Source organism: Macrosteles quadrilineatus, unplaced genomic scaffold (genome assembly GCF_028750875.1).
Source record: "Macrosteles quadrilineatus isolate MER2022 unplaced genomic scaffold, UCM_ALF_1.0 Scaffold_1__1_contigs__length_201487025, whole genome shotgun sequence".
Classification (NCBI taxonomy): domain Eukaryota; kingdom Metazoa; phylum Arthropoda; class Insecta; order Hemiptera; family Cicadellidae; genus Macrosteles; species Macrosteles quadrilineatus.
The window spans coordinates 96480094-96496872 of NW_026542594.1; the positions used below are offsets into that span (position 1 = coordinate 96480094).

The 16779-nt window shown below is 33.9% G+C and overlaps 1 protein-coding gene across 1 annotated transcript in view; it reads right to left on the reverse strand.

The window, feature by feature from the left end:
- Positions 1-16779, reverse strand: part of LOC128991719 (uncharacterized) — a 48131-nt gene that overhangs the window by 15497 nt on the left and 15855 nt on the right. Inside the window, exon 2 of the mRNA XM_054414886.1 lies at positions 6540-6576. Within this exon, the coding sequence (XP_054270861.1) occupies positions 6540-6576 (37 nt within the window). The remainder of the gene's footprint in view (positions 1-6539; positions 6577-16779) is intronic.

The following is a 16779-nucleotide window of genomic DNA, read 5'->3' on the forward strand; positions in this document are numbered from 1 at the left end:
AATTTAAAATGGCTAAAAACTTTAAATGATAAAACATTATAATTCCGGGCATAGGCAAATCTCAAAATCCCAGGATTGATTTAAATCTCCAAGATTGAGACCTTTAGTACCACTGGTGCTGAAAATGAGCAGTTGTTCTGGGAGATTTTTTTGTACATTTTTGACAACTAACTGTCAACACACTGTATCAATGACAAATAAACAGTCTTGATTCTTCATTCTTTTGGTAGCCAAGTCTTAATTTTGAATCCTCTAGACAGGGCTGAACTTACCTATGGGCGGGCGGGGGCCCCCCTCGCACAATGGTTTTTCTTAATTAGTTCAAAAACTAATTAGGCACTTATCAAATGTCCTCTCTTGTTTTTCGTAGTTGAAAATTACGATCGTGGGAAACTATTACGAATACCAAAAATTGCTGCGATCGCAAGAAATCATGACAGCCGTTGCCGGGATCACGGGAAATCATCACAAAGTTTTCTGCCTTGAAATATGATTGCAGATAATAACCGCGATCGCAAAAAATTTCACGAGTATTGAGATAATGATAATGGTGGATTTTGCCGTAATTGTTTAAGACACTTACGACGTTACTGCAATTCTGTGAGCACGGGGAATCGTCACGAATTACACCGATATCCCAGAAAATAGTCACAGAATTTGAAAAAAAAAAACGCTGGAGACGATCGTGGGTTTTGCTGTGAACAGGGAAAGTGTGATTGTTTTGATTTTATCTCATAAAGTAACAAAAGTTGGATTTTAGGTAAAAGTTCGGTTTTGATTAAAATTAATGTGTTATGGTCTTTGATCTAAACAAAATAGTGCAATTTGCTGTAACAATTACGGCTCAAAAGTTATTGCATTTTTTGTGATTTTCATTTATAAAACATCATAGTACTCCATGATTAAGGTTGTTGACAAGCTTATGGGAGAAATAATTCGTCAGATTTGCTGATACCATATTATACATGTGTTTTAGTTCAAGCCCTAAATAAAGTACGGTATGTGTTGTCACAGATTTAAGAAGTTCTTTAAACTACGGTATTACCGTGAAAAATAAATTTTAAATCATCCATTTAAACCTGCTTTGTGCTATTATATTTTTATTTTGACATGATTTTTTTAATTATTTGAGGATCGAGACCTTTAATTTGAGCACTCTCCCGTCGTTCTACGACTTCCCAGTCACCCACAATTTTGACGCAAGGCTTACATAATTAATATATAGATACAGTAGAACCTCTTTAATCCGAACTAATTGGGACCAGGGGTAGTTCGGACTATTGAATAGTTCGGATTACAGAACATATTGTTGTTTTTACATAACAATAGCTAAAACATGGCTAAAATTGATCAACATTAATTTGGGAAAAGTGAAAAAATGTTTTATAAAGTAAAATACAGTGTTTATTTAATACAGTAGTAAACATAGTGAATAAACAGTACTGTAAATTAAATCAAGTATACAATAAAGAACTGCTGTACTGTGTATAGAGTACAGCAATGAGGAGTTCGGATTAGTGGACGTTCGGATTACAGGGGTTCGGATTAAAGAGGTTCTACTGTATTAACTTTAAATTGAAGGCATAACCTAACAAATTCTATGAGTTTTGTAATGAAGGAAATAATTATTCTTTGTAGTGTAGTGAAAAGCAAAGTTCAAAACACAATTGAAAGTGGGTCTTTATATATTCTTGACCATTTAAAGTGCCCGATAAATCTCGCACTTCAAACATGGTCTCAAATATGTAATGACTCACTTTCTACTCTTGTTATGAAATATACTATTACCTAGAACAGTGGTGCTAGCATGGATATTGTTTTAAACCTGAAACTAAGATATTCCTAAAAATTTTGAGGAAATCATAGGAGCCGTTATTTAAATCATTGTGCACAAACGTTGCTTGTATTATAGTACAGTATAGATAAATATACATAAATATGAATTTGAACGGATGGTATTTTTGGCCTCTAGGGACTTCAAAACGAAAAAGCAATTGGGTCCCCGGGTCCTGGTCTTACCATGAGTACTACCATGAGTAGCATCCAAACAAATCTCAAATTTTCTCGAGAATAACAATATTTTGGCTAATGAACAATTTGGTTTTAGAAAGCGCTTAAGCACAATGAAAGCTTTATCAGATTTTATTAGTGAGGTTTCATGGGCTTTGGATGGGTCACAGAGCACAATGGGAGTGTTTTGTGACCTATCCAAGGCATTTGACTGTGTCAACCATGATATACTTTTAAAAAAGCTAAAAATTTATAACTTTTCAAAAGAGTCTGTTTTATGGTTGACTTCATACTTGACAAATCGATTTCAAAGAACAGTAATTTTTAAAAATAATGAAAAATCAATATCAGAATGGGAAAAAATTACAGTTGGTGTTCCCCAAGGGTCAATTCTCGGACTTTTACTCTTTATTTTATATATAAATGACTTGCCTAAAAATGTTTCCAACAACCTTGTTTTATATGCTGACGATACAACTGCAGGGGCCTGTTTCATAAAACTACTAGTCTAGTATTTACTAGTCCATGGACTAGTAATACTAGTGTATTTTACAAGTCTACGTTTCAAAAACCTACTAGTGTAAAATACTAGTTACTAGTGTAGGGACTAGTATTACTAGTGGTTTTTACTAGTGTAGACAGCAATGTGTTTCATAAAGTTTTACTCTTGTAAATTACACTGGTAAATACCTGCCATTTTCTAACAACCTCTCTACACCCGTATTATTTTAAGTAGACTAGTATTTTTGGAAAGAGAGTTATTTCATTACTCACATCATTAAAAAAAATGAATTATTAAGTTCTTTTTGCAAGTGCAAATTGGCTCATGTTAGCAAATTTAAGATAAAAATAGATCTGTGAGTGCTAAAATGATAATTATTTGATATAAATTACAATCAATAAATGTGGCGTAGTACAAAATGAGAGAAATAGAATTTTATAATGTATGTACAATCGCCCTATTAGAATTAATTATAATTATACGATTATACGTTATCAATTTCTGTGAAATTTTAGTCTAATTTTACTTGAGTTAAATTTCATGGTTATATCAACTATTAGCTATCACAGAGAAACGATTTTTAAGCTTTGGGAGAAACCAAATTAAAACCGCATACCGTATTGCATACAAAGATGTACAAAAATGTATCCAACATTGCATCATTAATTAGATTATTTTACACCCAAGGCTCTCGGTTTTATTTAATAGGACATTTTAATAGGAAATAATTGTAAGACAATTATAAAGAGGAGTTGCATTGTATTTTTTTGAGGTGCTTATTATTTTTTCCCCTAAATAGCTAAAACCCTGTGATGTACTAACAATTTTGTAGGCCTATATTTGATTTCTGGGCGTTGAACTGAACTGCTTATCATAAAAACATTTTTTTCCATTTTGGTATTCTGAATTTGCTATTCAAAGTAATAAAAAAATTAGATGTTGATTAGAGCTGTTATTTAAATGTAAAACATGTAAAAGTTTGGAACTAAAGTATAGTGAGTGGTGCGGATTTGAACCAGGGACCCACCACATGAGAAGCGAAAACTCTACCTCTGAGCTACGCCCTGCAATAGCGCATATGCCATGTTTTACTATACTTGAAAACCTACTTCTCCATTGCTTAACACGGCGTTGCAATTATTTGTTACATCAATAAACGTTTAGGCTTATTATTCATGGTTTGTAGACTCAAAATTAGAATATCACAGAATGGTTTTTAACCCAAATATTCTTATGCATTCGAATACTTGAAAACATAGGTAAGGGTACTTGAAACCGTTCCAATAAACAAAATGTCCTTAGACGATTTAATTACATTCAAAATTTGAGCCTTCTTTTCTTTACTTATAGCAAGCTTAATTTTATATGTCAGAATAAAACAAAAACTATACAAATCACAGCGAATGCGGCAGCAACAGATCAACTTCCACCCAATTGTTTCGCCTACAACCGGCTACTACAGTCACCGTGTTGATTGCAGTGACGCGACGCCGCGCCGCGCCGCGCGTCGGCAGGCTCATTGATGAACATAAATAATAGCGGTTTGATAAATAATGTGTGATTGTTTTACTTATGTGTCTATATAGTTATTAATTAAAAGAAAACACTGCGTTTCTACAACTATTTACTTTTTGTATAAAATGAAAACAAAATTAAAACCCTTTATAAAGGGTTTGAAAACCCGTGATTGAGGTTAGAAATTTGTTTTGAAAGTTTACCTTGTAAAGTTGGTCACGTGACTAGTAGTTTTGGTCACGTGACTAGTAAAATACACTAGTATTTACTAGCGGTATAAAAACGTTTATGAAACACAAATTAGTAGGACAGGTAAATACGGGACTAGTATTTACTAGACTAGTAATTACTAGACTAGTATCTTTATGAAACAGGGCCCAGTTGTCAAATCTAAAAATGATTCAGAACTATCTCTCAAAGTTAAACAAGCCCTATCGGAATTGGAACGGTGGTTCAATATTAACGGTTTAAAAATGAATCAAGATAAAACCCAATTGGTAAAGTTTTGTATTGCTCAGGCAAGAGAGTTTAGAGACCAAAATTTATGTGTTCAAGATGATGCAAAATTTCTCGGATTGTACGTAGACTCAAATTTAAATTGGAACAAAAGCATTGAAAATTTGATTAGTAGACTGAATTCGGCATGTTATCAAATGATATGTTTAAGAAACACAATTGACTTGAAAACTCGTTTGATGTTATATTATGCTATTCAATTCTTCAGTATGGAATTGAATTCTGGGGCTTTGCATCAAACATTGATTTAATTTTTAAGATACAGAAAAGGTTTTTAAGAATAATGATATTTGCTCCTTGGAGAACATCATGTAAACCTATTTTTAAAGAATTAGGGATAATGACTGTTCCGAGTTTAACCATTTTTAAAACACTTTTGATGGTGGAGGGAAATTTTATCTAGTGAAAATGTCAATCATAAGTACGATACTAGGTTTAAATATAATTTTCAATATCCGCGGCACCGTCTTTCATTAGTAGAAAAAACTCCGACATACATGGGCAAAAAGTTTTTTAATAAATTGTCTCAAGAGCTCAAAAACAGCATACAATCTAAGCATTTCAAGAGCAGCCTTACTAATTTTCTTTTAAGGAAAACATATTATAGTATACATGAGTTTTTATGTGATCAAGATGTGTAATTATTTGGTATTTTAAATGAAATGTTTAAGTTTATCTATTTTGTCTACAACAATTATTTCTATTTTCATAGCGTTAGTTTATTTTATTCTTTTATAACTCCTTAGTTTTAAGGTATTTGTATACTGTATTGACAATGTCACCTGTTTTATAGCATTGCTATATTTTGTAAACGTTATGTGACAATAAAGATTTATTTATTTATTTTATTTATATATTTATTTATTTATTTATTTACTACGGTAATAGCTTATATCCTATATGGGAAATTCGCTAAAAAGAGTCTAGAAAACAGAGTAATTTTCATTTATGTGTGGCAGCACAGAATTGTACAAAAATTGTATAACATATTATCGTATTTTATGGAGTTGTGTTTATTTTGGGAAGGGGGAAAGCGATTTTGGAAAGCGAATAGGGACTTCATGTCGGGAATTTTTGATTTTGAGTTATATATATATATATATATATATTTGAATTCCTTATTAAATTCCGAATCACTTGGTGCAATTCCCATGCATCTACGACCTTTTTTTGTTAAAGTTATAGGACTTTGAAATTTTGCTATGAAAAAGGTTTATTTTGAGAAAAACTAATTTGAAAATTTCAATGGGCATAAAAACAGTTTTTTCATATCTAAGAAACAATTTTGGTATCAAACGACAGCTTATATTGTACTCTTTGGAGGCAATACCAATTTTTTTCTTAAATCACAGTAGACTTCATTTAAATAATTGTTTTATAGAAGCATGTCGTAAAACTCACATTTCAGAAAAGGGACCTCTTGTCGGCCCTATGTTATTTCCCCATAAGATAAGAAAAGGTACCTCTAGTTGTGACCGCAAAATTTGTGAGATATTTTGTTCTCTGTAAACTGAACTTTGTTGTAGTTCTCTAAATTTCCTCTACAATGCATTAGAATTCATTTTTTGGACTAAAATCTGTTTATAAAGTAAATATTAAAAAATGGGACCTCTTGTCGTTATGGCGAAATAACATTGAGCGACAAGAGGTACCTTTTCTCAGACCCTGCAGAGGCTAGCAAAATGATTTATTTTGACCTTTTACATCTTCAATTCAATATTTTAACCAATACTGTCCTGTTCTATGTTTAATGAGGTTTAACAATTGATAAAAAACCGAATCCCCATATTTTTGACCCATATTACTTATATCGGCCATACTGAAAATTTTGCATCGCAGACAAGAGGTCCCTTTTCGCTTTCCACATCACATATGAAAAAGCTGAATTGTGTTCACACACATTTATGTCCAAAAATTAATTCCATACACATATTTATGGCATCCAAGCAATTAATGAATCTCTATAATAATTAACCTCAAAAAGTTTGTACCTTACCTCATGATTGCAAAGTGAAGCAGCTTTATTAATTTTCCTGAAAAAAGTAGGCATTATGTAAAAACCTTTGTTGGGAAAATTAACATATTACTACAATTTTTGTACAAAAAATATGAATTATAAGACATAGGAATTATAATGAGATTTCAATTTAACAAGCTAAGCGTTTCACGAGCTTCAAAATTCACCAACTCAAAAAGTATTGTCCCGGCCAGAAGTTGCCACATTCATATTGCAGTCACTGTACGTTCTTGCGTTGTAGCCACGCACCAAGAAACAACATTGTGGGTCCGTTAATGCATTGTAAGGAATATATATTGATAACTATATTGATAACATAATCAAATCTATCTAACAAATTTATTATTTTGACTCATTGGGAGAAACAAGTTTACAGCATGCTAAGGAATTGTATCAAAGACTCGCTAAGTGCACTGGTTCTCAGAAAACTCCAGATTTTAAAGTTGTCAAGAGCCCTCAGCAACCAAATGGTGATGATTGTGGGGTGTATGTATTATTAATGGTGGATTGCCTCATTACTGCTATTGAACAGGGTGAATTGGAGCCACTCATTGAGAAGAGCATAGTAAACCTAGAGTTCAACGAAATGGACAGCATAGTCAAACGCTCACTGTTGGCATATCTCTGCTACAACCAACAGCATAGGTACAAAAATCAAACGTGATGTTTTGAGGTCAATGCTTAAACGGTTTCCTGGGATTGACACAGAATCTCAGCATGGGAAGAATAATTATAGAGCATTAACTAAAAATGTAGGTGATAATCACAAATCATCAGCACAGATGAGCAATGGAACATCCACAGTTGGAAATTTGTCAAAAACTTCACCTAGCTTGACTTGTGATGAATGGTCATCGGTTCGGCGAAGGAAAAACAATAAACCAAACAGTGGCCAAAAAAGTGAAAAAAGAACTCACACATTACCAAACATCAACGTTACTTATGTTAACAAATATTCAGTTTTGGACAACTTGCCAGGAAGCAAAGATACATTTTCGCCACCTGGCTGTATAAATGAGAATAAATTAAATAATGCCCCTAAAAATGTTCACAAAAAAGAAAAAACCGCTGGTTTGAGATTCAACTCTAATAGACCAAACAAGAATGTTCTTTCAGACTTAAAGGTTACATTCTGCTCAGACAGTCAAGGAGCAAACTTACCAATCAAGCTAGAAACTTTAAGTAATCAGAAAGTTCAGGTTTTTGGATATATCAGAGCGAACACCACTCTGACTCAGGTTGTTGATTCAGCATCAATAACACATGATTCTAGTCCCGTTATAATCCTCGGAGGCAGCAACGATAGTCTAAATCGTAACTTCAAGGACATCTATCAGAACTTAGAAAAGAAACTTACCATTTTAAGTGCTACAAGACCCACATTTATGACCACTATACCTATCAGATATGACATAGCACTAAAAGATACAGTTAATCAAGAATTAAAACTTGCCAACAGTTATATAATCGAAACCGTACAAAGAATGAGTAATGTCAACTATGTATTTTGTATTTTATAATGTATTTTGACTCTTTTATTTTCTGCTTGTGCACGTATTGCGTCATGAAGGTTCATATAGCTCTGCTCGAAGTTTTGACTGTTCCCTAAACCGAGACGTTCACCTACAATTCTCGTAAAAATGTCAACTATATATTGAAGTGTAACCTTACCACAACAGCATAATACTGAAGTCTAACAGATAGCCGCGAACTACAAATGTGTATTGTGTAACAGTGTTCCAGTGTGTAGTTGCCCGATCAATCAGTGTGTGGGCTATTGGATCAAGACCTGAACAGTGTACAGCCAAATCTTCTAAGGTCCCATTTTTAGGATACACAACAAATACAAAAAAAAATATTTTTGTATAGAAACAAACTTGAAGTAGAGGATTTGTTTTGTTTTGATTTATAAATAAATTTTCTGGTAGATCAGCTGTTTCATGACAAATTAATGAATGTCAAAGATTTGTGATTTTAAATATTACAGTACAGTTTTGTAAATCATGGTAACTTATTCTCAATAAAATTTTACTATTCTTTACATTAAAATTAGGTAGCATGATCCATTATGAGTACACTTTAAGGTACCCAAAACATGATTAAACTTAATATACATTTACAGGCATGATACACACCAATTTCTTCTGTAGTGGACTTTGACTATTTTCAACTAAAAACATATGTTTTTATAAATCAAAATTATCTCCCATGTTATCCTTATGGAGAAAAAACTGACTTTAAGGGCCTCTGATGCCCTTACCAACAACTTTATAAAAAATCTAATACCGTTGGGCACAACTACACGTTTAAACCTTTATTTTGAGACCTCAAACGTCAAAATCGGGTGAATAATAACGGAGGAGTTTGATTAACAAAAAACGGCTTAGCCTATTATATATATATATACAGGGTGTCCGGTCATAAGTGTTAAATAAAATTTTGCATTAAACTACATGGTAATGGTGACAGAATGTCGCAAATTTGAGGTTCCCAACTTCAACAGTTAGAGAATAACAAATAAATTAAGATTTTTCAAAAATTATTGTAGTTGTTATGAAAAAGGTTATTTTACTCTGTTAAAAATGCACTTACTGTCAGTTTCAATGTCATTTTCAGAATCCTCACAAAATTTTAAATAAATATAACACATAATCGTTGGGGTACGTAAAAATATTCTATTTAAAATTCTTCGTTAAACAAATTATTTTTATATCGACGAAAATGTAAATAACATTCAGCAATGTATTTCTCGGTTGTTGAGTTCTGGCGAGGTTATCAAATATGACTAAAAACTTCCTTATTTAAAGGGCTTTACAATGATGTATAACAACATTTACCTACTGTCAAATCCATGGTGAATTTTACGCACTATTGTGAAAAATCACGGTCAAGCCAAAACAGGTATTGTAAAAAATAATAAAATTTTACTTACTATTTTATGAGCTGACCTCTGATGATGAGGGTATGTATAATTTATGATTGACCAGACTACACTTCCATCAAACTAAAGAGTTTTTTTTTTTAAGACTTTGGAAAATTTGTAATTAAAAAACACAACACATTAGTAAAAAACATAATACACACTACAATTTAAATATGAAATGATAGTTAACCCATTAAACAAATCAATGACACACTTTGTCTGAAGCACAAATCACAGTTTGGGTGTAAAGTGCCCACCGTTTTCCCGCAAGCAGGCCCTAGCTCTTTTGCGGATTGCGCCAACTGTGACCTCATACGTCAATTTTTCCCTTACTTTCCCAGCAGCCTCAAAGATTCTCTCCCGTAACTCAACTTCAGAGTTTACAACAGTTGAGTAAACTAGACTTTTCATGTAACCCCAAACAAAAAAAATCTAACGGGCTCAAGTCTGGAGATCGAGGAGGCCATGTCACACTTCCTCCACGTCCAATCCATGTCGGGTAGTTTTGGGATAGCCACAACCGAACGCTTTCAGTAAAATGTGGTGGAGCACCATCACCATCCTGCTGAAATATGATTTCAGCTCTTTGTTGAGGATCAATTTCATCCAACAACTGAGTGCTGAAGAAAATCTAGATATAAATCACCGTTCAGATTTCCTTCGAAGATATTAGGACCAATTAACCGATCTCCAATCACACCTGCCCACACGTTGATCCCAAACCTTTTTTGAAAAGAAGCTTCTCTGGAGGCTTTTGGATTTTCATTATTCCAAAGATGCATATTGTGGATATTTATCACACCTTCTCTGGTAAAACGGGATTCGTCAGTCCATAGTATTTTTTTAAGGAAGTGATATTCAACAATATCACGTTGAAGAAGCCAGCGGCAGAACTCCTTTCTGGATTCGAAGTCACGAGGCTCCAATCCTTGGACCTTTGTAAAATGATACGGATGGAAGTTATTGTCCTTCAACACTTTATGTACTTTCCACCGGGACATACTAGTTTCAAGGGCAAGCTGCCTAACACTAGTAGTAGGATTATCCATAACTCTCTGAATTACACCCTCTTCAGCTGCAACATCATGCACAGGTCCTACTTCTTTCTTCTTCTTCTCAACCGATCCTGTTTCCAGCAAACGTTGATGCACTCTAGTAAACACCTGAGTACTGGGGGTGGTGCGATCAGGATACCGATTCTGGTACTCTCTCTGAGCAGCCGACGCATTACCGTTACACAAACCATAAATAAAATGCATTTCAACATACTCCCGAATCGAAAAAGACATAGTTGACCGATCACTGTCCACATGTGACTGATAGATCGTTTTAAAATATGACTACTGGTTCGCTTTGTTTTCTTATCGCTTGGATAAAGTATTGTTATCAGTAAAATACCTGAATCTATTGACTAAATCCATTCAACAAAATAGAAATTCCGGGAGATAATTTAAATCTTATATGAAAATTATACGATAACCGTAACTTTATCACAAACACATTTTACTACTATGTTTCTTTTCTTAGCTGGGTAGTTATAAACAAAGCGTTGCATGCGAGAAAGAAATACAAATTATTTGTTGCCTGCACTTAAATGTATTATTCTTCACAATAGATTTTCTTTGCCCTACCATGTTTTTTTCACAATATTGATCGAATTACATTAGGAAATTTGAAATTCGGTAAAAACTATTATACACCATTGTAAAGCCCTTTAAATAAGGAAGTTTTTAGTCATATTTGATCAACTCAGCGGAACTCAACAACCGAGAAATAAATTGCTGAATGTTATTTACATTTTCGTCGATATAAAAATAATTTGTTTAACGAAGAATTTTAAATAGAATATTTTTACGTACCCCAACGATTATGTGTTATATTTATTTAAAATTTTGTGAGGATTCTGAAAATGTCATTGAAGTTGACGGTAAGTGCATTTTAAACAGAGTAAAATAACCTTTTTCATAACAACTACAATAATTTTTGAAAAATCTTAATTTATTTGTTATTCTCTAACTGTCGAGGTTGGGAACCTCAAATTTGCGACATTCTGTCACCATTACCATGTAGTTTAATGCAAAATTTTATTTAACACTTATGACCGGACACCCTGTATATAGATAATATTAGTAAGATATACTATAGGGTAGACTTTCATAACACCAAAAACAACCGAATGAATATATCGATCGATATATCGATTATTTAATACGATATATCAAGTCTTGTTAGTTAGGTTAACCCAACCTAACTAACCGAATGAAATAATCGATACGATATTTTCATTCGGTTGTTTTTGGCCCCACTTATGAAAGTCTACCCACTATATACTATACCGTAGAGGCAGTAGACATGATTCACACGGGATTGTTGCAATTCAAATGTTTGTTTGTTGACCTCATTGCCCGTGGGAGCCGTGGTCTGGAGCAACTACCTTTGCATGCAAAAATTCCCGTTACTCGATGGTGTTTGTAGGTGTGATCAGCTGATTGACATGACTGAGCAGCTGATTGGGATTTGGACCAATAAATCATTGAAGTCAGCCATCAAATATAATCCAACTACTTGAAGGTCACGAATTGTGGATATTTATAGGCAGTGTATGTGGATGCAATGCTCCCTGGTGTGGATTAGCGTCTGCACTAGTGAGTACTATGACTATCGGCAGTACTATCCTGATAATTACACCAATTCATTAAGAGGGGGCCAGACATGGCTCAGCGGCTCCCGGCTGTGAGCGTCAATTTAACATGGAGCGCAACTTAAAATTCCCTGTTTTCAGGACTATGAGGGTTTCTAAACAATTTTTAAGAAACACATAGCATAGAAAATATGAATGGGAATCAAGCTATTAACTAGGAAAGTTACAATTCTGCTGCATAACTTTAATATCAGAAAAAGTAACTATTTCATTTCCCATAAGGATTTGGTATTATTTTGTACTTTGTTATAAAATCACTGATAAGGTAAAAAATTATAAATCAAACGCCGTATTGAAGAGCATATTTTCCTTGATGATTGTACTTTGCCAAAAAACAGTACCGTATTTCTATCTTTAACATTTTATTTTATGTTTGTTTTTAAATGCTTGCAAATTAGTCTTGATTGCCAACCGAGTTCAGTTCGACGATGTCCCGACTGATGGCAGCAACGTCGTTCAGTATATCCCTTTCCGTTTTCTAGCAGACCCGCGTACGATTCAATTCAAACAGGCCATGTTTCTCCAACATGTGGTTATATCCTCGAACTATTGAAACGATTAGCAAGAATTATTTTGTTTGTGATATTTATCTAGGGCATCTATATCTAAAATGTTCCTGAGCAATGTATCTGTACATTAGAGTAAAGTAGATATTTTGATAAAACTATGTAAGTAAAACAAAGTTCAGTGCGACTAGAGTCTGCATATACAAAGGCCTCGCTCGGTTTAATGCGATTAAACCTTCCTGGAACCATGTCCACCCTCTCGACCAGGGCTGCAATGTTGCCGTGCAAGCTAGTGACTCACGCATTATCCTGGAACTTTGTTGTCCCGATAATTTCTTTCTAATCTGTATAGACCAAGTCCCAAATAGCCAGTTGCATTGTGATGTTTGCGCTTGTTTATCAACTGACTATTGGACCGGCTATTTTCTGTTAGTCTTTCCGTGTGACATGTGTGTTTGGAGTCTCTAATAGAGTACTTTGTACAGTAATAATTACGTATTTTACAAACCAAGTTAGCTCGGTGAAAAGGTGGATAAATGTGGCCTTTTCATAGACAAAGACCACTGCTACCTTGGAGGATGTTCTGACGGCTTGGTCAAAGATAATGCAATAGTTGAGATCAAATGTCCGTTATCAGCTCAAGAAATTACTCCAGATAAAGGCATAAAAAACAAGAAGTTTACTTTTTGGACAGTGTCTAAGGATGGTGAAGTCAGTGAACACTTCTTTAGAGGCTACCTAGGATAAAAATCAATGATAGATTTTAAGGTATAATCAAATAAAATGTTGAATGGTTTGTATTGTAAACAAAAAGCTATCCCAATATTTACAAACCTGTCAATAGTGTAATTTTCTACAACATTTTAGTGAAATTATAATCAGGCAAATGGAAATTCGCTTATTTAGCAGGTTAGCTGCGGCAGGGGTACTTTATTACGGATAACACAAACAAAATTCTCATAAGACTCAGGATAAGAACCTAGGCTGATATGGGGTATTTACTCAGGGGAGGTACAGAAGAGGCTACGATGACAGCTGTGGACTTCTTATTAGCTGAAGGAACGCCATTACCGAAACAATACGGTCAGTGGCCATCGGCCTCGGTGGTCTAGTGGTCAGCGTGCCGGTCTGATGTGCTGAAGGTCCCGGGTTCGAATCCCGCTGGTAGCACTAACTTTTTGTCCAAGATATTTTCATTATCAGCAAGTTTGGTTGGTTTGGTTCGGTTATGACAGTTTAATTTTATTATAAGTCATTATAAAATTTTAATTTAGCAATTTCTAGTTTTATTTAATAAACAGAATTATTTATTATATACTAAACATTTGTTATATTATTTAATTATCAGCAAGTTTGGTTAGTTCGGTTAGGTTATGATAGTTTAATTTTATATTTTAAAAATTATAAAATTGAATTTGAGGCATTTATAATTTTATTTTATGAACAGCACGATTTTTGCGATTAGTATTAGTAAACCTTCATTGCCAAAGTGCTCTCTACTACAGCGCTGTTCACGGAGGAATTTTGAACTAATGCCTCATTCGTACCTCCCCTAAGTCAGACCCCTGATATGGCAATGATTACAGAATCTTATAGTCCAGGAGCTGAGGGGGTTTGAGCATGCATGAAAGTACAGTAGAGTCCCGCAAACTCGGCGTAATGTGGACTGGAAGGGTGCCGAGTTTGTGAAATGTCGGGTTATCGGGAACTAGGTTTAAAAATCAGAACAATTTAGCTTTTTAACCACCTTTTTTATTTATATTTATATTACAAGTCAGTATTAAGTACGAGAAGTACAAGTCGAGAACTGTACGAGATGGGACATCGGTCAAAACGTTGTTTTAATCAAAACATTATGGCCAATAGAAAAGGTTATTAGGTACAAAGTTGAATCTTAAGTACAGTAGACTCCCTCTAGTTCGGCCACCTCGGGACCGGACCACTGGCCGAACTACAAAACGGCCGGACTAACCGGTTGTAGTGCATTTTACATAATCAAAATACAAATAATAGTATTGCGCAATTGTGATATGTTGTCAATAACCTTGGTTCAGTAATAAAAACTGTAACGTTAAAATCACGCTTACTCAAGCAAAACAAAAATTACACAACACTGAACGTACAGCAATAAATCACGTAAAGAACAGAAAAATAGAAAGTCTAGTACTGCAAGCTACTGCTACCGTAGTCAGCATAGGCTACTACTACATGTTGTTTCAGAACATAAGAAAGTCGATGAAAACATTAGACAACTAGTCTTAAAGATAATAACGACAGTCGTCAAATAAGATAAAGATAGCAATAGATGACGTAAAACACTGCTTATCCTTTCTTCTTTGTTCTTCTATTCTTTCTTTGGTTTCTCTTCATCCACACATTCAACAAGTTGCCATGGTTACAAATCACCCAATCACAAACTGTTTTGTGAGATAGCAAACAAGTGCACAGCAGACATCAGTTGTGTAAAGAACAGATGATTGTCAGTGCAAGCGGATAGCTTGACCTTTTGAAGCTAACGATGGCTATTTCTTTGTTTTGCTTTAATTTATTTTTGTCAAAAAACTGTGGTGTTTTAAAAATAATAATGGGGGAACCTACCGCATAAAAAAATGATCCGAAATATATAATTATACACTGCATTTCAACTTATTAGACCTAAGAAAAACTATTTATAAAATGTTCTCGGTATTTTTGAGGTTATGTAACATAGTTTTAGTTTTACATAGGTAATATGCAACAATTCACCCATAGAAGCACCCGTCAACTAAACTGACATGAATTGTTTACTTCTTTGGCCGGAAACTAAACATTCAAGTTAAATCCTGTCGAAGGCAATTCACCCGTGACGATGTGACTTGTCCCCCTGAGACCGGGCCGGACCATCCGGCGGCCGATCCAACCGAAGCCGAACTAGAGGGAGTCTACTGTAATAAAAAAGTTATAACAAAAATATGTTTCACAAAATCTACATTATACAGCATTTTTTTCAAAAATCATAGGAATTGTTGATAAATAATTTATAAATAAAAACCCTTTTTTTAAATAAAACTTTTTAAACGCACTAAAAAGTAGAAAATAATTTATAAATATGTGGAGGGTATAAATACTTGTAAGACTTAAAACGAAAAACCTGGGGTTCATGCAATAGATAATTTACAATTACCTTCACATAATTGAACAAATGTATTATTATCAATTGCATGAACCCCACGTTTTTCGTTTTAAATCTTACAAACAAGTATTTATACCCTCCACATATTTATAAATTATTTTCTACTTTTTAGTGCGTTTAAAAACGTTTTATTTTAAAAAAGGGTTTTTATTTATAAATTATTTTCTACTTTTTAGTTATAGTGTATAAAGAATCTCTTGTGAGCATAACCTGTACCTCTTAACCTCTGCTCTTCGAACTGTCAAATTTAAGCATTTGCAGCTGACTTAAATTAATTGAATATTTACATTCTTTCAAAATGTAAACATGGAAAATTTATGGGCCGTAGCCCAAAGGAAATATGAAAATTAAATTATATAATATTGCATTGTCATCTATTTGTGAGCTATGTTTCAAATTTCAAGTCTCTAGCTCATCGGAAACTTCGTTTAAAATTGATATCAAAATTTGTAGGAAAGCGAGCCAATAAAAACAAGCCCATGGGGCGTAGCCCAAGGGAAATATGAAAATTAAATGATATAATATTGCATTGTCATCCATTTGTGAGCTATGTTTCAAGTTTCAAGTCTCTAGCTCATCGGAAAGTATCAAAATTTGCAAGAAAGCGAGTTAATAAAAACAGGCCACTGGGGCGTAGCCCAAGGGAAATATGAAAATTAAATTATATAATATTGCATTGTCTTCCATTTGTGAGCTAAGTTACAAGTTTCAAGTCTCTAGCTCATCGGGAAGTTAGTATAAAATTCATTGCAAAATTTGTACCGGACATGAAAGCGAGCTAATAAAAACGTTTTAATAATAGTGTAATATAGTTATTTGTGTAACTAGTGGTGAAAGTGACACTTTGCTGCACACGAGAGCAATGTTTACGCACAAGCCGCAGGCGAGTGCGGAATGATCTCGAGTGCAGCAAAGGC